This window comes from Molossus molossus, unplaced genomic scaffold, assembly GCF_014108415.1.
Source record: "Molossus molossus isolate mMolMol1 unplaced genomic scaffold, mMolMol1.p scaffold_m16_p_5, whole genome shotgun sequence".
Classification (NCBI taxonomy): Eukaryota; Metazoa; Chordata; class Mammalia; order Chiroptera; family Molossidae; genus Molossus; species Molossus molossus.
In genome coordinates, this window is record NW_023425388.1 from 63,362,176 (window position 1) to 63,383,379 (window position 21,204).

At 57.7% G+C, this 21,204-nt stretch overlaps 1 protein-coding gene across 2 annotated transcripts in view; it reads left to right on the top strand.

Annotated features, from left to right (window-relative positions):
• ADCY5 (adenylate cyclase 5) overlaps nt 1–21,204 on the top strand; it is a 149,734-nt gene that overhangs the window by 102,733 nt on the left and 25,797 nt on the right. Inside the window, exons 4-12 of one of the 2 annotated variants that reach the window (XM_036242774.1) lie at nt 3,063–3,174; nt 4,815–4,942; nt 6,793–6,951; nt 7,754–7,895; nt 9,755–9,895; nt 14,247–14,269; nt 15,168–15,312; nt 16,499–16,596; nt 20,284–20,371. In XM_036242774.1, coding sequence (XP_036098667.1) covers nt 3,063–3,174; nt 4,815–4,942; nt 6,793–6,951; nt 7,754–7,895; nt 9,755–9,895; nt 14,247–14,269; nt 15,168–15,312; nt 16,499–16,596; nt 20,284–20,371 — 1,036 coding nt within the window. The remainder of the gene's footprint in view (nt 1–3,062; nt 3,175–4,814; nt 4,943–6,792; nt 6,952–7,753; nt 7,896–9,754; nt 9,896–14,246; nt 14,270–15,167; nt 15,313–16,498; nt 16,597–20,283; nt 20,372–21,204) is intronic. The other variant, XM_036242776.1, reaches the window with a different exon arrangement.

Here is a 21,204-nt window from a genome sequence, read left to right on the forward strand (position 1 = left end):
GCCCAGGCCTGTCCATGGTCTTACCTGGCAGACAGACACCTGCCCTGCCCGAGTGGCTAGGTGAGCTCGGGCAAGTGTCCCTGGTTCACACATTCTCTTTCTTCTTCCCCTGCCTCCGCCAAGTTTGGGGCCTGTTTTTCCTCCCTGCGGGGCTTTTCCCAGTCTAGGAGAGACCTTTCCTTCCTCCTGGGTGGAGCGGGGCGCTGTCCCGGAGCCTGAGAGCCGGGGAAGTGGCAGGCGGGCCTGGATGGGGTCTGCACTTGGTCAGGGACCCAGATCAGCGTCCGGAGCCCGGCAGCTTCCCCTCACCGGCTCCTTCCTCACCCAGCCAGCTGGAAGCCCAGCGCTCAGCCTGTCTGCCATGTCGGACGCCAGGCATCGAAGCTTGATGGTGACCCCGACTCCCTGTCACCTGAGCACCTGCCACATGGCTGTCCACTCGGGCGCAGCTCGTCTGGTGTCCGGAGCTCGGTGGCCTGCAGGGACACGGCCCTTCTGCTCCTCCTGCTCCCCGCTTCTTCTCTTTCCCCTCTGGTCTCATCTCTCGTCACATCCCCCGTTGCCCCTCTCTCTGGCTCTCCTCCTGCAGCTGTCTTTGCTGATCTGGGCTGCAGTCAGAGTGTCTGGAGGAGCTGAGACACCGGGAAGTAGCACAGGGCTTGGGACCCGGGGGCTGCCTTGTGTAGTTTGTCTGGGAGGGAACAGCCTGGCTGAAGTCCCAGGACACGCTCCCTGGTGGCCTGTTTCCACGTCCACTCACAGGAGCTGGCAGGCAGCTGATGAGCGTGAACCCTCTTGATGGAGTCCTGACCCGCCCACTTACCACAACCCACCTGTCCCTCGCCCCCTCTGCCTCGTACTCAATGACAGACCCCTGAACTATGCCTTTATTCGCCTAAGATGACACTAGGCCAAGATGCAGCGTAGTATTTGTTGGTTCAACTCCTGGACCGTGGAGCCAGGTTGCCTGTGTGGCCTTGGGCAGGTGACTCAGCCTCTCTGTGCCTCGGTTTTCTCATCGGTAAAAGCAGGATACTGACCTCAGGGTGGATGTGAGGCTTCGCCGAGTTTGTGTAAAGTGCTTAGAACAGTGTCCAACTGCTTTAAAATGTAGGCTTCATTAGTATCCAGATGTGGTGAGTCCAGGAGAGGGTTTCCATTGGAAAGACAGTTTGTTACAGTTGCCAAGAGGCCAGGCCGGGGGGCAGAGTGGGGGGGACTGTGGGCGAGAACAGGTGGGACAGGGTCAGCAGGCTCAGGGCTGCCTGAGTGTTCTGGCAGCTGCCCCTGGGTGATTAAGGCAGCGGACTAGTGGCCTGCGCGTGAGAGCCTGGCTGGGGGCGGGGGCTCTGGACCCCGAGGTGAGTTGTTGACTATCTCTAGGAACTGGCTGATCTGGGAGGGACAGGCTCCCCAGGGTGACTACGGCCCCAGATGTCAAACAGCAGAATAAAAAGACATGCTTTAGGCACCCACACGTTTTCAGAATAAAATGACAAAATATGTCTGGTTCTACATTCTTGCTTTGAAGTGGGACTGTCAGTTCAGAGCCTCGGGCCGTGGTGTGGGGGAAGCCGAGCAGGCCGCAGGGGGAGAGCCCACCATGCTGCTGTCTCCGCTTCTCCGGGAGACGGACACAGCAGGCTGGCGCCTTGGGCCTGAAGACTCAGGTGACATGGTGGGAGCTCCCGGCCCGAGCCCGGCACCGCGAGCATCTCAGTGCATGAGAGTCACTAGACTTTCATGTCTATTTCCAGAAGAAAATTCTAGGGGCCCTTACACATTCTGGCCCTTGGGTCCTCCCCTCTGGTCATTTGTCAGGAAACAAAAGGAAGACGTTATAGTCTTGGGAACTCGAGCCTCAGAAACATGAAAGATCCATAATGTGCGGCTTAGGGACCGGCTGGTGCATTGAGTGGGCACTGGGGGTGGGCATGGGGGTGGGCACGGGGGTGGGCACTGGGGGGTGGGCACTGGGGGTGAGCACTGGGGGTGGGCACAGGGTGGGCACAGGGTAGGCACTGGGGGGTGGGCACTGGGGGTAGGCACAGGGTGGGCATTGGGTGGTGAGCACTGGGGGTGGGCACTGGGGGTGGGCACTGGGGGGTGGGCACTGGGGGTGGGCACTGGGGGTGGGCACAGGGTAGGCACTGGGGGGTGGGCACTGGGGGTGGGCACAGGGTGGGCACTGGGGGGGTGAGCACTGGGGGTGGGCGCTGGGGGTGGGCACTGGGGGGGTGAGCACTGGGGGTGGGCACAGGGTGGGCACTGGGGGGTGAGCACTGGGGGTGGGTGCTGGGGGTGGGCACTGGGGGGTGAGCACTGGGGGGTGGGCACAGGGTAGGCACTGGGAGGTGGGCATTGGGGGGTGAGCAGTGGGAGGTGGGTATGAGAGTGGGCAGTGGGGGGTGGGCAGTGGGGGGTGGGCATGGGAATGGGCACTGGGGGGTGGGCACAGGGTGGGCACTGGGGGGTGGGCTAAGGAGCTGGTGAGGACGAGGTGGGGGCTTCCAGAGCTGCTTCCTGGCTGTGTCTTCCTCCCTCGTCCCTGGGCCCCCTCTTGTCTGTCCCTTCTAGAGGATTTCTTGGGGATGGAGAGCTTGGGGTTGGATTCATTTGTGTAGGAAGTAAGGCCGCCATTCGGTCCTGAAGCATTGTCCGGAGCAGATGAATCAAAGGCCCCCATCCTAGGCCCAGCCACCCTGAAGGGGTGGCTCTGGGTCAAATGGGCGGGCCCGAGAGGTGACTGAGAATTGGGGCCTGGCCCGTCGGTGGTAAACTCCGGCAGACGCACCCTCCCAGGCCTCCGGTGTCCCCCCTCCCCCCGCTCCTCCCAGGTCATAGAATACAGAAAGAAGGGCTGGAGCTGGAGCTCCCTGGCCAGCAGGGAGAGGTCAGCATTCTCGGGTCTCCAGGCCCGGGGCCTCTGTCCTCTCCCCAGCAGCCATGTGGAGCCCCCAGGACTCGTGCTGGCCAGCAGCCCTGCTGAGGCTGAGGGTGGACCTGGCTTGTCCTCCTGACCTTCCTCCCTCACTGGGGTCTTCCTCCACCTGTCTCCCCAGCATCCTGTTTGCTGACATCGAGGGCTTCACCAGCCTGGCGTCACAGTGCACCGCCCAGGAGCTGGTCATGACCCTCAACGAGCTCTTTGCCCGCTTCGACAAGCTGGCTGCGGTGAGTCACCCTGCCCGTGCCCTCCGGCACCCGAGTGCCTCAGCCAGGACCAGCAGGTGGCCTGATCTGGGCTGCCTGAGGGAGGGTGCCGTGGCCAGGGCCCGATGAACCCCAGCGAGCGGCACTGCGCCAAGGTGTGCCCTGCTGCTGGGAACAGTGACGGCGGAGGCGGCTGAGTGCTCCTGCCCTGCACCGCCCCGCCTCACACTCAGCTACAGATGCTTTCTCAGAGTCACGGGTCACGAAGGAGCAACTAAGTGAGCCCTCCATCGGGGAAGGGGATGGAGAGGCCTGCAGGTAGCTCTGCCCACACCCCCAAGGAATTTGGTTCAATGGGGGCAAATCGGGTGCCATAGAGCCACTTTCCTGGTGAGGTTGGTCAGAGTGATCAGAGAATGAGTCTGAACCCCAGCAGCCTGCAGACAGCCGTGGGCCAACCCCCAGAGGCTTCCAGAGAGAGGACTCTTTCACCTTGGGGCACAGTGGAAATAGCACCCAGGGCAGGGAGGGTGACCGGCACGTCCTTCACTAGTCCCTGCTTGCACCTGTCATCATTCCCAGCGTATGTGGCTTTGGGTGGTGCTCTGGGCCTGTGCCGAGGCACTTACTAGTGCCCACCAGCCCCTGTGTTCCCCGTGCTCCTCCGCAGGCTCAAGGCGGCAGGCCTCCCTGCACTGATGGTCTTTGATCCCTGGACACAGGTGTTGTGCGCGGGTCTGCGTTTGGCACTTGGACATTGGATGGGCCTTAAACAAGGGCCAGTGTCCAGCTCCATAAACTAACTTCCTGGAGGCAGACTTGGACAGCTGAGGACTGGTGACTGATGACCTTCCATCGCAGTCCCAGCGCCGCACAGGGCCTTCCGGGTGACTGCTGCGTGCTACTCTGGCAGGCCCTTCAGCTCTGCGGGTGTCTTAGCGCTCGCTTGCTGGTGGAGCAGAACTCTTTTTTGTTTTAATCCTCACCCGAGGATACTCTTCCATTTATCTTCAGATAGAGTGTGAGGGGGAGAGAGAGAGAGAAACATCAATTGATCGGTGACTGAACTGCAACCAAGGTCCCTGTCCCAGATCTGAATTGAACCAGGGAATCTTAGGTCTGCGGGCTGATGCTCTAACCATTGAGAAAAACAGCCAGAGTGAGCAAAACTCTCTGATAAAAACTCAGACAGGCAGAGGGTCAGGTAAACTTGTGGTTAAATCTCATTTCTGCTCCAGTCTTATAGTAAAAGAAGAATAATCAGAAAACTGTTTGTAGGACCTTAGACCAAGAGCCAAGGCCTGCTCCGGGAGGTGTGTGGGCCGGGGCCACGCCCACTCAGCCGGGGCCCCTCCCTCTCACCGACCTGACCAAGCTGCCCTGTTTGCTGTCCCGTGGACCCTTCTTGGCCTCTGCGGGGGCTGAGCGTGGGGAGGCTAGAATGCTTCCCTGAGGACTGCTCAGCCTGTCCTGTGCCCCCCGGCTTTTGATAAGCCTGTCTGGGGGGCTGGGGCTGCGCATTGTCCCGCACTGGGTCGGTGCTCACTGCCCTAAAAGGCAAGTTATTCCAGGCATGGAGTGGATCTGTTTGCTTCCCATCTCTTTCCCTCCCACTTCACTTTCCTGCTATTTTTAATTTTTAAAATTAATTTGCTTTCCAGGAGAATCACTGTTTACGTATTAAGATCCTGGGGGATTGTTATTACTGCGTCTCAGGGCTGCCTGAAGCGAGGGCTGACCACGCCCACTGCTGCGTGGAGATGGGCATGGACATGATTGAGGCCATCTCGTAAGTGCCTGTCTCCAGGGGGACTGCCCATCTCCAGGGAAACTGTCCCGTCTCCAGGGGTCTGCCCGTGCAGGGAGACTGTCCCGCAGCCCAAGTCACTGACTGGCCACCTGGTTGGACAGATGGAGGCAGGGACCCAGTGGGGCAAAGCCATTTCCTGAGGACCCCCGGCCTCGTGGGAGGGTTGATGTGCACCCGTAGGTGTTGAGCCTTCTCCTGGGTTCCTTTCCCCCACAGCAGCCTGAGAAGCTTTTCCCTGAGGAACGTGTCCTGCAGGAAGGGAGGCTTTGCAGGAGTGTGGAGCCACCTGTGCAGGAGGGAGGACAGGCCGGCTGCGCGGTGTATGGGCCGCACACTCCTTCACAGCCTTCTCCACCTCCCAGCCAGGGCTCCAGCCCACCAGCCCCATTTCTTCCCAGAGGAGAAGGGTTGGGCTTATGGGTACATAGCTCTCCAGGGTCATGTTCCGAGGCAGGGGGACCCAAACACAGGTGGTCCCGTTTTAAGAAAATCAATTCATCCGGGGGAGTATAGCAAAAAGGATTTGGGCCAGTTCCTGGTCATTGCTGGCCATGGAACGAGCCGCGATCATTAGAAGTCATTTGCAACTCAAGCTCACATGTCATGCAGGACACAGATCAGAGATTGCATCCAGGTTCAGGAACGGGGAACGTTAGATGTAGCCTGGGCAGGAGCAGAGGGAAAGCCACCGTGGGCAAGGTCAGAGGTCAGAGTAGCTGGCCAGGAAGTGGCTGAGTCCATTACGTTGGCTCCGTTCGATTCAGCTGTGTTTGCTGAGTGCCCCTGTGGGCCTGGGCTAGCCAGTGGGTCCCTCGCCCAGAAGGATGGAGTCTGCCGAGGGAGAGAGGCTGGGTCTCCGCTGCCCTGGTTCCAGGCATGCCGAGTGGGCACCACCAGATAAGAGAGGCAAACTGGTGGGAAGTGTCAAGGAGGCAGCCACGGATTCCACGGGGAGGACCTAGAGAGGCTTCGCGAAGGAGGTGGCCCTGGAGTTCAGCCAGAAAGGTAGAATGAGGCACCACCAACCGGAGCCAGTGCCTTGTGGTGTGGGCTGGAGGCTCATGGTCAGCCGCCAAGTCAGCCTGCCGGCCCACAGCTGGCTGAGTGGGCTCATCCTCAGAGTGTCACCGAGGGTCCGGGTCCCTAAACATTGCACACTGTGTAGCCTACCCCAGAACATCTGTACCCTCCTTCACAGACCCTGGACCCCAGACACATACCTGGAGACGTGTAGCTTCTATCCTACTCGCCTTCCCACAGAGGGCCCACCTGTCTCTTGGGGACCCCCTGGTACGTGGTGCGTGTGGCAGGGACTGGAGCTGCCTTCTAGCGCATGGAGGACACCTAGTCCCAGTCCCCTGCCCCTGCCTGAGCAGACATATGTCCTCTTTTACACACCGTTATCCAGCGGTGTACATAAATCCAAGAGCATGATATGAATGGGGTATGTGTTGGCTGTAACTCCCTGTCTGGCTCAAGGTGGCACTAACGTTCATTTGCATATTTGGAACACCATTGAATTGACCGAGGGTAGTCAGGGCCCCAGGTGCCCTCCTGGCGGGAAGCAGTGGGGCCTCGGTTTAAGCGTGAGGTGCCGCGCCACCTTGTGGCCAAGCCTGGAAGCAGCACCACTCAGTCCACAGCACCTGCGCTCGAGCGCCCAGCCCCGCCCTCCAGGTTGGACAGTCTCAGACTGGCCCAGACAGAAGTGACTTTTTGACTACTGCACTTTCTGACGCACCCCCCGACTGCCTGCCTTCCAGCCTCACCCCCACTCTCTGTGCCTGGCCCGTGACCCTCTCCCAGCCTCACCCCTGCTCCATCCCCAGGTTGGTCCGGGAGGTGACGGGGGTGAACGTGAACATGCGCGTGGGAATTCACAGCGGGCGAGTACACTGCGGTGTCCTTGGTCTCAGGAAGTGGCAGTTCGACGTCTGGTCTAACGACGTCACGCTGGCCAACCACATGGAGGCCGGAGGCAAGGCTGGGTGAGTGAGGGCTGCGGCAGGGCCCAGACTTAGCCTCCCACCCCGCCCCGCTCAGGGCGACCCGCGTGAGGAGCGGGCTGGAGCAGGCAGGATGGAGTAGCTTACAACTGGGGTTGGCAACGTTTAAGTAGAAATTCTTCAAGTTGACAAATTATAGGTCACCCTGGCAAGAGGTGGGGAGCCTCCGGTCAGTTTCTCAGCTCTTCACCCAGGGGCCTGTGAGCTGCAGGAGGGAGGTGGAGCTCTAGAGGGGGGAGCCATGGTAGTTTCGGGGTGTGCAGGGCAGAAAGGAGGTGGAATGTGAGCTGGCCTGGACAGTGAGGAAGGTGGGGTCGGAGAGTGTCGGGCTGAGGGATGGCGTGAGAACAGACAGTATTCCAAGGAGTGGAAGCAGAGCAGATGGGCTTTCAGCGACCAGTGGGGAAAACCTGTGTTTAGGATGACGTTCGTGCCAAGTGGGGATTTGGACGCTGTCGGTGTCAGTAGGAGCCGCCACTGGCTCCTGAGCAGGTTTGCCACGTACAAGACAGGAGGCTGCACCCTCCTGGCCGGCCAGTCATGTGCTGTGCTGTTCTAATAATACATTGTAGATCTGAGGCAGTGTGGTCGTGGTGGGACAGGCCCCCGAGCCATTTTGATGACATCGGAGGGACACAGGTCATCGAGGTGGAGATTAAGGTTAGGGTTAGCATTTAAGCCGCTTTGAATTGTGATGGAGTCAGTGCAGTTGGGTTCTGCATGGCAGCTAGACTTCTGAATTCAAACGTTCTCCCTCCTCTCCGGCTCCCCTCTCTACCTGTAGACGCATCCACATCACCAAGGCCACACTCAACTACCTGAACGGGGACTACGAGGTGGAGCCAGGCTGCGGGGGCGAGCGCAACGCCTACCTCAAGGAGCACAGCATCGAGACCTTCCTCATCCTGCGCTGCACCCAGAAGCGGGTGGGCCGGGGCTGGGAGGCTCTGGGGCTTCGTTCTTTGGGGAGGGGCGTGTTCTGGGCTGCTGCTACCTTCTCTTCCTACTCTTTCCTTGAGTCAAGTCATGAATCCTTACACAGTCATGGCTCCCGCATCTCCAGAAGGACATCAGAGTCACGGGAGCCCTGCAAAGGCAATGGCAAAGGGGGAGTGTTTTCAATTTGCTTCTGCTGCAAAAAGCGCACAGGCTCAGATCAGTCAGCAACAATGTGTCGGAAGGTCATGGGATGGAAATGAAGCCTCGAGGAGACCTGTGTCTACCATCTGCTCGTCTCCCTCCTTTCCTGTTGCCGGGGCTCAGCTGACTTTGTCCTTCCCTCCCTCTTTCTCTGCCTGAACGTGTGTATCTTTGTTTCCTGACCCTCTTTCTTCCCCCCTTTCACTTTCTAGTCTCTTTCGTCCTCCTCTTGTCTCAGCCCACACTTACCAAAATATAAGACTGAATTATCAGCAGACTTCAGTGTTCTATTTTTAATAGTGTCATGTTCCAGGTGCTTAATTTTTAAAGTGGATGACGAGAACATTTCTTCTTTCTGCCTCTGTTAAAATACCTTTTACTGATGAATCTTTCCATGGAATTTATCTGCTGGTCAGAGCTCTTTGATAGAGAAAAAGTTCCCCGTTTCTTTCCTAAGAAGTCAGACTGAAGACAAAATTAAGCTGTGAGGAAAGTTCAGACCAAGTCTGGGATGAGAGCACTGGGTAGCTGTTTGAGGGCAGGCGGGGCTTTGCAGCAGGTGCGCACCCGAGAGGGACGGCGGAGGGCACCTTGTCCTGCCTCAGCAGCACCCCCAGCACCCCCAGCACCCCCTGGCTGCAGGGCCTCGGGGAGAGCTGTGTCCAGAGGATGGGAGGATGGAGGGCGCTTTGGGGAGAGCTCCTCGTAGCTTACCTGACACATTCTTTAAACAGTTGCTTATTGTTGGGCCAGAGTATAAAAGAACTGAAAGAAACCCTCCCAGGCCCTCCTCCCACACCCTCTTCTCTACCTGTTCACGAGGCCCCAGCAGCCCCACCTTCCTGCCCTCTACCCTCTACCCTCGGCTCTCTGGGTCTTCATCCTTCCAGCTTGACAGGTGGTCCAGAGAGGATGCAATGGAGACGACAGACAGTGACCCCTCCATGTCCCTAACCCTGCACACTCCTCCCCAGGCTCAGGGAGGGCGTTGGGGGGAGGCTGCCTCACATCTCTTCAGGGCCCCTCCAGACCTGCAGTGGAGCCTATTTGGATGGATGAATAGACAGACAGACAGACAGACAGACAGATGAGGCGTGGTTGGCACACGATGTCTGGCTGAGGCCCTGTTTGTGTATTTGCACAATGCGAGCCAGTCCTTGACTCTCACAGTCTGGTGACCCAGGCCTCTGGAAGCTGCTCTCTGGGCAGCAGGGCCTGCCACTGCCCCTTCGCCAGGACACACCTCCTTGGGATAAGTGGAGTGGAGATGGGAAACCCCGGTGTCCTCTCCCTGGGTCACCCCTGCCGCCCACAGGCCCAGGCTCCGCCCAGCCCTGAGAATTCCCCGTGAAGGACAGCTGTTCCCAGGCCCGTTTGCTTTCTCACAGGACCAGCCTCACTGTCTTGTCCGGCCACTCCCACGGGGCCAGCCAGGGCCAGCTTGGGGGGTCGGAGGGATTGGTATGCTCTCTCGGGCGAGCTCTTGGATCTCAGCAGACTTCTGGGCTCCAGGCTGTGCAGAGAAGAGAGGGCAGCAGCCTTAACCCCTGGGCATCCGGCCAGGCCCCTGGGACGACAGACCCTCCGCGCCGGCTCCCCTGGTGGGCCCTGCCCACAGGCCGACGCTCCTGTGTTGCTCTCCCAGAAAGAAGAGAAGGCCATGATCGCCAAGATGAACCGCCAGCGAGCCAACTCCATCGGGCACAACCCCTCGCACTGGGGAGCCGAGCGCCCCTTCTACAACCACCTGGGCGGCAACCAGGTGTCCAAGGAGATGAAGCGGATGGTGAGTGACGGGCAGGGCAATGCGCGGGCCCTCCAGGGTGGGCCTCCTGTGGGGGTCAGGCCCTTGTGTTGCCCAAGGAACCTGGAGAGCCTCAGAAGGAAACACTGGAAGCGGGGCTCACCCCAACTTCGGACTAGGAGCCAGAGTGCCTGACTTCCGAGCCAGGCGCTCTCCAGGAGCCCACCAGCTCTTGGCGTGCGGAATTCCGCCTCGGAGCACAGCAGCCACACCCTCCTCCCTCCCTTTCGGCAGAGCTTGCGGTGCCGGCTGCAAGCTCACCCAGCTGCCTGGACTCAGGCTGGGGCCCTGGGGACTTGGGTGGGCGTCAGCTTGTCAGATGTCCTTCCAGCACCTGGTTTCCGAGGGAGCGGAAACCCATCCTTTGGCTCAGATCTTCGAAACCATCCCAGTGCTTGTTGGCAAGTGCGAGGTGACGGTCCCCTTGCCCGCTGGGCGGAGAAACACCCCTGCTAACCGCAGCCGCTGGTGGTGCCGATGGGGTGGAGGCCGATACAGGGCACCACCCTCACCCCCAGGGGTCCGGCCTGCCTCGGGGACAGGCACCCACAGCGGGCCTGCACGCACCAGGGACCAGCTAATTCAGGAGTGTTGTCTGGGTTCTGTTAGTGAGGACAGAAAGGAATGCCGAAGGTGGAGAGAAGACGGAGGTGACCGGAGTCGGGGTCCAGCAGCCGTGTTTCCCCCCTTTCGTCTGAGAGCCCAGGGCAGCCCGGCTTCCAGGCAGAGCCGCCACCGGAGTGGGGTGTGCGGGGGCCGAGGCGCAGGGATCGCTGTGTGGCCACGTCCCTCCCACAGAGCAGGGCAGGAGGATCCGTGGGGCGTGTGCACAGAGACGCCCAGCCGAGCTCGGTGCATCCGACTAGGTTTCAGTTGCAGAGTGGGGTTGGGGCGGACGCCCTGGGAATTCAGCAGACAGCCAGGAACCTGGGGAGGGGCGGCCGTCACTCTGCTCCTCGCTAGCCAGCAAGTAGCAGATGACAAAGGTTTAAGGAAAATGTACAGGGAGGAAAAAAACAAATTGAATCACAACCTCTTTTTTTTAATATATTTTTTTAAATCCTTGCCCAGTGATTTTTTTTTGAGAAAGAGAGCTACATTGATGTGAGAGAAACATCGATTGGTTGCCTCCTGTATGTGCCCTGACCAGGAATCGAACCTGCAAACTTCCAGTGTTTGTGACAACCCTCCAAGCAATTGAGCCACCCGGCCAGGCTCATTTTACTTTTGATGGTAAAGAGCTCACTCGCAGGACACCAAGGTTGTGAGGGAGCAGAGTGGAGAGGCCCGGCCTTCACCCAGAGTGCTGACCGTGGGCTCGCCCAGCCCTAGGCAGTGTGGCCCAGGGCGCCAGCCACCATGCCCCTCCTGCAAGGGCCCTCCCGAAGCCAAGGGCAGCTGGTGGGCCCTCCCGACTTTCACCCGGCCCTTCAGTGACCTCCGGCAGACTGCACCCACACACGTGACCAGGGTGAAGAAGGGTGGTGGGGAGAGGGCAGGGGGGAGATTGAGAGCAGGGTGGGGGAGTGAGGCCCACATCCAGCTGGGAGGAGAGAGCGGGAGCAGGAAGACAGGAAGAGAGAGGGCTGAGGGGTAAGCGATGGAGGGAGCTGAGCCGTGGAGAGCGGGGAAGGAGACGGAGGAAAGGGGAAGGGAGGGACCACCAGCAGGTGCCTGGTGCTATGTTCTCTGTTTAAAATCTGTGGACAGTTTTTTTTTCTAACTGGTATTTGGTATAGGTGGAAGCTTCAGTTATTTCAGGGCCTCAGCAGCAGTTTGGACGATAAACACCTGTTTGGCAGACACATTAATCCTTGTTCGGACAAGGCACTTGGGAGAATTAGCACCGGGGCTATATTCGGGGGAAGGGCCGTCTCGGGGGAGCCAGCTGCTCCTTCCAGGGGTTGGTTAACTGCCTCGCCCATCCTGGCTGGGCACAGTCTCCCAAGGGGCCAGCATCCGGGTACCAACTCCTGCACCTCGGCACGGCCAGGCAGTGCCTGAGCTGGGGATGGGGGTCCGCAGTCAGGGGGCACACCGCTGGCAAAGGGAGAGCCTTGACCCTGACCTCCACTGAAGGTGGCCTGGTGTGGGGCGGGGTGGGAATTTGATCGAGCAGTGACTTGTAGTCAGAGGTTTCTTTCTTTAAATCTCGCTACAACTTTTATTCGGCGTCGACACAGTGATGGGCTGTGCTCCTGTGTTTAGGCATCAGTGTTGTGAGGTCCCTACTTACTTGTTAACAAGAAGGTTGACGGGAACGCATGGACTTGTGCTCATCTCGACAGGCCCGAGGAAGCTCTGCGTGGCGTGGGGGTGACAAGCAGCCTCCTCAGAGTCCTTGTGCAGACCAGAGCCTGTACCCCAGTGTGGACAGGCCCGGCCTCTGCCTTTGCTTTAAGTGCGAAGGGGAGGAATCGAGAACCAAACAAACCCCCGAGCCGAGCTGCTCCCCAGAAGTGCTGAGGCACACACCGCGGGAACCCTTCTGAGGGTCCTGGCAGCTGGGCTGAGGACCGTTGTCTGAGAACTAGTAAGCGGGTTGGGGGACTTGAGCGCAGTCTGCTGGACAGTGTTCTTTTTTTATCCTCACCTGAGGACATTTTTCCATTTTTTGTTCAGATAGAGTGGGAGGGAGGGAGGGAGAGAGAGAGAAACATCGATGTGAAAGGGACACATCAAGTGGCTGCCACCCACACAACCCAGCCAGGGCCGGGGACAAACTGCAACTGAGGTACGCGCCCTTAGCAGGAACCGAACCCAGGTCTCTCTGGACCGCAGGCTGACGCTCTGACCGCTGAGCAAAACTGGCCAGGGCTGGCCAGTGTTCTTAATGACCATGGGCCACACGTACCGACCAAGTGTGTTCTGAGTGTTGTCAGTCCTCCACCCCCAGCCAAGGCCGAGCCTCCACACCGACACAGCCCCAGCACCAGCCCCGCAGACAGCCAAGGAGCACTGGAGAGTCAGAAACGGGTTTATCACACATGTCAGGTGCATTTCGAGCTGTGGAGACCAGCATAGGCATATACAGCTCTGCATTCTCAGTCTCAGATCATTGCGGGCTCCTGGGTGAAGTCAGTGGGCGGCCTCTCCGTGTTCCACAGGGAGCCGGCCTGTCCAGGCTCTGCTGCCTGCTCACCTCTGTGCTCCGGGGGTCCTGGGAGTGTCCGGCCATGGCCTGCACCCGAGGGGCCTTGCAGCCTGGATGGAGGGCCTAGCGGTTCTCAGAGGACAGGAGACCACTGCCAGGCAGCCTGGGAGGAGCTCGGAACCCACATTTGGGCACTTGGATGTGCCACGAGAGGCTGCCAAGGCCCCTGGGAGCCCTCAGCTGAGGGGTGGGGGTAGAGCAGAGACAGAGCCCCTCGGTGCTACGTGGACCCAACCTCTGTTTTCGCACCCAGCAGCTGCCATGGAGACCAACATAAATTCCACTTTTGTATTTCGAGCCATGTCTTCCATGGGAATGAAGAGAGAGCTGTTTATTTGGGGCCTGGGGTTTGCGCCTGCCATCCTCCCTGTTTGCCTAGCAGTGTCTCCTGCTGGGCCACAGATGGAGAGGCCATCGTCCGGCCTTGTCCTGGCACCTGAGCCCCTGGAAACTGCCCGCCAGCCCTTCCGCCTGCAGGACCCACCCTCCTGTCCCAGGGAGCCTCCCTCTGTGGACTTGGTAGACTCACTCTGATTAGGACTTGGAGTTTGGCAGCCAGTGAGGGGCTCGCACCCCTGCCCTGTGTGTGTGAACATCGGAGCAGTAGTCAAGCCCAGGCCAGGCGGGCTCTTCTTTCCTGGGTCCCCACCAACTCTGGTCTTACAAGAGCACACTGGCCCTCAGATCCCGGGAAGACTGTTGTAGGTAACCAGAGTTTAATTTTCTTAAGTCAGAGCTTGTGAACTCCTGGGAGATGTTACAGGTGCTCAGTGTGCACACGTGTGGAGATTGATCAGCGCAGAGCCCCTCTCTTCCTTCCACCTGAGTAACCGGCAGATTTGGGAGAGGGCCCACCGAGCCCAGGGTCTGGGGGGGGTGGGGTTGGGACTATGACAAGGAGTTGGTGTAGGGACAGGAGGAGCGTAGACACGTGGATTCTCCAGTGGATTAAACGAAAGCAGTGCACCCCAGCACGTCACACAGAGCCTGTCCCACTGGGAGAACCCAGCTAGTACTCACCAAAGGAAGGGCTGCCGAGTGCCCATGTTCTCTCATGTTCCAGCTCCTTGGTGACCTGTAGAGAGAAATGAGCTGCCCCTTCCCACAGCCCGTCTCTGAGCCTCCCTGTGCTGTCCTCTCTGTTCTCATACTCCTCTCCTTTCTGCCCCTCTCTTTTAGGGCTTCGAAGACCCCAAGGACAAGTGAGTAGTGTGCCCTTCATTCCTGCTCCCTTGGCCTGGGGGATATGGTCAAAGCTGCCCCATAGCTCTGTTTCCCCACTTGCTCCACGGGGAAGGAGCCCACACAGTCTTGGCTGAGAGTGTTCGGCGCTCACGGCAACTGAGAGATGACCAGCCCAGGGCCTTGGCATTGCCCATATTCAGTCTCCACTCCATGCACGCACACACATAACTACATGTGTGCACTCTGCACCTGCATGTTGGTACACATGCACATGCATGTGCGTGCAGCTCTCAGGAGAGTGCAGACCTTGCCCAGTGGTCACACGCAGTGCAGTACCCGACCAGTCCCAGTGCCCGAACAGTCCCAGTGCAGACCAATCCCAGTGCCCTGAGGGAATATGCCCTCTTCTCCACTTCCCAGTTCTCAGGGACTGTCAGAAGTTCCACTCAAGGAATGGGCTTCATTTTATTTCAGCACCCAGAGATCATGAGGCCTTCCCAGACAGTGCCTGAGCCAGGTCGCAGCGCCCAGGTGGCCCACAGGCCCTGATCTTGGCTTTCATTTCTGCATGACGGGACAGCCAGAAAATAAAGAGCAGAGACTGTTACCTGTGGGGACAAAACAGTTAAACCTCTAATAACCTAGTTATTATGATGATGTGCTAGTATGTCAATAGAGTCAGAAAAGCCTATTGCCAGTGAGGCCCTCCAGCCAGCAGATCTGAGACGTGGGCAGTTTTCTACACGTGTGCAGTTGTCAAGAGGGGTCTTGAGCACCTGGCTGTCCTGGTCTCCATCTCAGCATCCCTACCCCCTTATTAGGGCTCTGTCATGGGTCCCCATGCGCGGGTAGAGCCACCCTCTAGCGGCGCCCCCTGGTGGTCAGCCTGTCGTGTCGGTGCCTCTTGCCCCTCAGGAACGCCCAGGAAAGTGCAAACCCAGAGGATGAAGTGGACGAATTTCTGGGCCGAGCCATTGACGCCAGGAGCATTGACAGGCTGCGGTCTGAGCATGTCCGCAAGTTCCTGTTGACCTTCAGGGAGCCTGACTTAGAGAAGAAGGTGCAACCCTGGGTGGGAAGGAGGCTGTGGGTGGAGCCAGGGCCAGCAGAGGGAACAGGCAGCAGGCGTCTCTCCCGGCTCCATCCCTGTGGGCAGAGCCCTTGTCTCCTCAGTCCCCACCTCTGATGCTGCACTGCCCAGCAGACGGAGATTTTAGGGAGGCCTTCTTGTTAGGAAGGGATACATCTTCACCTCCTTGTGCCTCGGTTTCCTTCACTAGAAAGTGGAGGTAGTTAGCATACCTACCTCAAAGGGTTGTACTGAGGATGTAAACAAATCCATATATGTAAGACACATGAAGGAGTATTTGCCACATAGTATATGTTCTGTAAATGTTAGTTGCTATTTATATTATTTTTGTTGTGTTGCTATTATCCTTATCCTTACCAATGGACCGCCTAGCTACACTGAACCAACCTCAAAGTATGAAAATTGGAAGGGGCAGTCAGTCTCCTTCATTGTGACCGAGAGAGCTACTACGTAAGTGGTTGCTCTAGCGGATGTGCCTTGGGCCACCCAGGTTCATCGTGACAGCCCGAACCGGTCCCTGGCTCAGTCTCTGCTCCATGTCACGGGCTCCCTGTGGGGACTCATGTCATCATGGAGTGAAGCAAACCTAAGTAGGAGGGAAAGTATGGACGGGAGCTCAGTCTGTTCACTAGCACTTTCGGAGCGGACTCGGATCACCTTCCCTGGGTGACTCCAGGCCAGCCCCGCCTCTGCTCCTGCGGCTGGTTGGTGTTGTGGGAGCAGCAGGGGCTGGGACTCAGGACCCTGGAGATGAGCTGTGTGGTTTGGGGCAAGTCTGTGACCTCTCGGAGCCCCAGCGTAACCATCTCTGAAGCAGAAACAGCATAGTCTTGCGCCTACTTCCTGGCGTGCCTGGGAGGCGCGCGATGACGCGTGTGTCCTAGCGTTAGACGGTGCTGGGTAATTTTAGCCATGACCATGAGTCACTCGCGAGGCAATCTGTCTGCAGAAAGTTTCTGGTTTGACACAATTCAACTCCTCTCCCCACAAGCATCACCGTATGGTGATTTGGACTGCTTTTCCAAGAGCTAAGGCTAGCCCTGGTCCTTGGGTCTTCCACGTCCTGGGAGCGGGCTGCCCTGGGTGTGTGGGGCGGAGCAGGCCTGAGCAGACAGGGCTGGTGCCTCTGCCCCTCACTCTGCTCCCGTCCTCTCAGTACTCCAAGCAGGTGGATGACCGATTCGGTGCCTACGTGGCGTGTGCCTCGCTCGTCTTCCTCTTCATCTGCTTCGTCCAGATCACCATCGTGCCCCAGTAAGTACCGTCCTCCGGGCCCTCCTGTGGCTCCAGGGACTCCAGGGCGTGAGGGGAGGTGGTGGAGCGGAGCAGAGGCGGGAGCCTGGGCTGACCTCGCTCAAACGTGTCCTCAGTGGGACCAGGAAGCTGAGAGTCTGACTCCTCTGTGACAGGGAGGCCCTGTGCTCATTCCAGGGCAGAAACTTCTCTCTGGGCACTGCCCAGCTGCATCGGAGACCCCTCACCACTCTCTCATCTCACCCCATTTAAATCCACAGCACTGCTGCCTGTCGAATCACCCACACTCACCAGCTCGTTTCTGCGCGACCTTTGGTTCTTACAAAAAAATCAGTGCATCTTCCAAAGAGAAAGGTGTTTTGCTACTCGGGATATTTCAAAGAGTGGATTTTACATTCTGAAGACTATTTATTTATTTATTATTTATTATTTGGTACGTGCCCCTAGCGGAAACCAAACCCAGGACTCTCTGGTCCTCAGGCCGATGCTCCAACCACTGAGCCAAACCAGCCAGGGCCTTGAAGACTCTTTAAAAGAGATGCTCCTGAACCCTTTTGAGGACTGGCTGTGTCACTGAGAGAGGCCCGTGGCTTCCTAGGGGACCAGCGTGAGGGGCAGCCGGCTTTGGGCAACGATGTGTTAGTCATTCACAGCAGGGTCACGCCTAGGTGAGAAAGAGAACTGCCCACGCGTGTATGTGTGTATTATACATACATGTGTGCATATATATGTATATATACACGTACATGTTTTTAACTTATGCAACATTTCAAATATACAGAAAAGTAGAGTAATTAATACCCATCTCCTAGCTATAACAATTATTAATATTTTGCATTTTTTGTCTTATTTATTTATTTATTTTAAACATATGTTTTTATTGAGTTTTTTAGAGCGAGAGGAACTGAGAGAGACAGAGACACTGATCAGCTGCCTCCTGCTGGGGATCAAGGCTGAAGCTGGGCACTTGCCCTGAACAGGAATCAAACTGGCAACCTCACGGATGACCCTCAACCCACTGAGCCACACGGGCCAAAGCTTTTCTGTTTTTTAAAGTAAATTTTAGACACGAGGACATTTTGCCCCTAAAACCTCAATATACATCATTTTAAGAGCATTTTCCTTCCTAACCACATTGTCATACACCAGACAGAATGAAGACCAGGGCTCATCAGTCCTCTGGCACTGGGCTCCTGTCCACATTTCCAAAATGTTTCCACGCGTTCACTCACTGCCAGGACCTTCCCGGGACCCGCCGGTGGCCTCTGGTTATGTCTCAGAAGTCTGCGTTAATCTAGGAGAGTCCCCTCACCCTAGCACCTTCCATTTTTCATTTTGGAATAATTGTAGACTTACAGAACAGTTACAAAAGTATTACAGAGAGTTTCGTTGTATCTTTCCTCCAGTCTCCCTAACATGGACAATTTTCATAACCCAAGTAGAATAGTCAAACCCAGTGTCCCCTCGGATGGCTTGTTTGGGGTCCGAGAGCCAGTCGAGGACCCCACATTGCATTCAGCTTTGTACCTGCTCAGTCTCCACCCATCAGGGACACTTTCTTAGAGTCTTTGTCCGCATGGCTTTGGCACTTGGATGAGTACTGACGAGTTAATGTGTAGAATGTCTCTCCATTTGGGTTTCACTCATATTTTCTCATGATTAGATTGAGGTTGTGCTTTTTTTTCTTTTTCTTAAATCCTCACCTGAGGATAATTTTCCATTTACCTTCAGACAGAGTAGGAGGGAGGGAGGGCGAGAGAGAGAGAAACATCCGTGTAAAAGAGACACATCCACTGGCTGCCTCCCGTCTGACCCCGACCAGGCTGGGACCGAACTGCAGCCGAGGTACATGCCCTTGACTGGAATCGAACCTGCAACTCTTTGGTCTGAGGGCCGAGGCTCTAACCACTGAGCAAGACTGGCCAGGGCGAGGTTGTGCTTTTTAACAAGAGTCCCCCAGAAGTGCTGTGTCCTCAGTGCCTCATGACAGGAGGTATATGATGTTGACATGTCTTATTACTCAATGCCTTTTATTTTTATTTATTCTTTTAATCCTCACCTGAGGTCATTTTTGCATTTATCTTCAGATAGAGCGGGAGGGAGAGAGGGAGGAAGAGAGAGAGAGAAACATCGATGTGAGAGAGACACATCGAGTAGTCGCCACCCACACGACCCCAACTGGGACCAGGGACAAACTGCAACCGAGGTACGGCCCTTAGCGGGAACCGAACCCGGGTCTCTCTGGTCCACAGGCCGACACTCTAACCAGTGAGCCAAACTGGCCAGGGCTCAACACCTTTTATTTTTAATGGCATTTACTGGTGAAGGGCTGGCTCTTCCCTTTTATCTGCTGTGACTCTTGTCAGGATACTGCAGGTGAAAGCCAGACACTGGCAGCCAGCTGCTTGGAGGCTGTGCAGAGCTGGGGCTTACGGGTTCTTATGGGCATGGGACCCCATTTTTCTGAATGAAAGTGGAACTATAGGTATAAATAAGCGACCTAGACTTTCTGTGCCATTGCAAATCAGAGTCTCCTTAGTTTAGGTGCACAATCCTGCCTCTTTGCACTTTTTTCCCCTGCAGCATGGCTTGGGGCGGGTGACCCCAACACCCTGCTCTACCCCAGCTGTTTGCTCTCTCCTCGGGCCACAGCTCCAGGTTGCTGAGGCATTGAAGGAGGCCATCCCTAGCCGTCCTCTCTCCCTGGAGGCCTTAGGAAGCTACTGTAAAGTCCTCTTCTCCTCCTGACGCAGTTCCCTCCCCGCGTTCTGTTGAAGCAGCTAATTGCTGGCTCTGGGCAGCCTGGAGGGAAGACCCATTGGAACCCCTCCCTGGAGGGCCTTCCAGGTGCCTACACCTGCTAACGGCGCCTGGCACCTCCAGGCCACTCCACGTCTTGAGAGGCGGGAGTTCTGTGGCCTACCGTGGCACGGTGGGGTGTGCTGTGCGGGGCCAGTGGAAGGTTCCGGGAGGAAAGTCGCTTGTCTGAGGATTCTGGCCCACGGTGGACATCACGATCACCCGTGCTCTGCCTCTGGAAGGAGGGAAAGGGGAGTGTGTTGAACTGGCTGTGAGCAGGACAGCAAATCCGAGCAGGAGTCGCGGGGCCTGGCAGCGGGGAGGGACCGGTGTAGGGACTCCGCCCTCCGAGTGCCTGCTGGTTGCGCTGCCTGGCAAATGCATTTCTATAAATGAGGGCTGTTTACCAGAGTAGTTTTCAGCCTCATAGTCACTTACCAAGCGAGCCTGAGTGGCTGCTTGGAGGGAATAACCACGTGGATAAGTGAAGTCTGTGGGAGCTGAGTTAGGCAGCACCAGGTTCCATCGGTTCTCCCCTCGTTGCCGGCGGGGGGGGGGGGGGGCTGCTCCCGCAGGAAGGTGGGGAGGGCAGGAGCCAGACTGTCACAGAGGGTCCTGGATCCGTTCAAGGGCTGTGTGGGCCTGAGTGAGTCCAGGGCCAGAAAAGCCTGGGCGGCGGGAGCAGGGGAAATGGAGCAACTTCTGCTTCCTTCCCAGGGGCTCTCAGAGCCCCGGCCCTCGAGAACTGTGAAGATGACACCTGCAGCCCCCTTGCAGGGCCAGGCCTGGGAGAAGCTGTCGCCCTGCCTCCTGGACGGGACTCCACCTCCATCCCGCCACCTGTCAACCGGGTCCACCCAGAATTCCCCACCTCATCTCTTCTTCCAGCTCCGTGTTCATGTTGAGTTTCTACCTGACCTGCCTCGTGCTGCTGACCTTGGTGGTATTTGTGTCCGTGATCTACTCCTGCGTGAAGGTGAGTCTGGCTGACACCTTGTTGCCCTCTTCCCTTCCTTCCCAGCCCACTGACGGGCCCTCCTGGCAGCCCGATCGTCCCATGGGGGTCCAGGGTGCAGGCTGCTGGGTCACGCCTGGCACTGGGTGAGCAGGACTGCAGGGGCAGTCGGTCCGTGGAGCCGCGTTTGTGTTGGCTGTGTGACCAGCCTTCGTGGGTCTTTACAAGAAGACAGCGACGCTCCCTCTTTGCCTGCCCCTCAGTACCAGGTGGGATGGAGGAGGGCACCTACTGCACTGCCTGGCACGAAGCAGTGGTCAGGAAACATTTGCTGAAAGACTGGGTGTGGAAGTGACCTCTTGACACCCCTTCATTGTTCCCATGTCCCTGGAATTGGCCTGGAGGGACCGTATTGATGATGGCTTTTGAGCTGCTCCTCATAGACGAGGAGGGGGGTCCAGAGTGGTTCAGTGTTCAAGTCAGGACCACACAGCTAATAATGTAGGCATGAGACCCTGTCTTGTGTTTTTCTCTCACACCTTCTCTGGGGCATGCTGTGTCCCCCAGCCAGCTGTGTTCTGCAAGGGGACCTGGCCACAGGCGGTTTCGGTCTGTTGTTGAAAGGACAGATGCCCGTTTGTCTTGTCCACCAAGACTTGCCCTCATTCCCTTCCGTAACAGGCCAGCCTGGCCCTGGGAGCACGGTGTCTCCAGGCGGGTGCCAGCCCGCTCCAGCTTCTGCTGTGACCACTGCCTGCCCCTCTCCGCCACTCGCTCGGAGCCCAGCCCCTGGCTGGGTGGGGTGGCCAGGGTCCATCTCTCCCCACACTCTGCAGGGAGCACCGTGTTCCTCC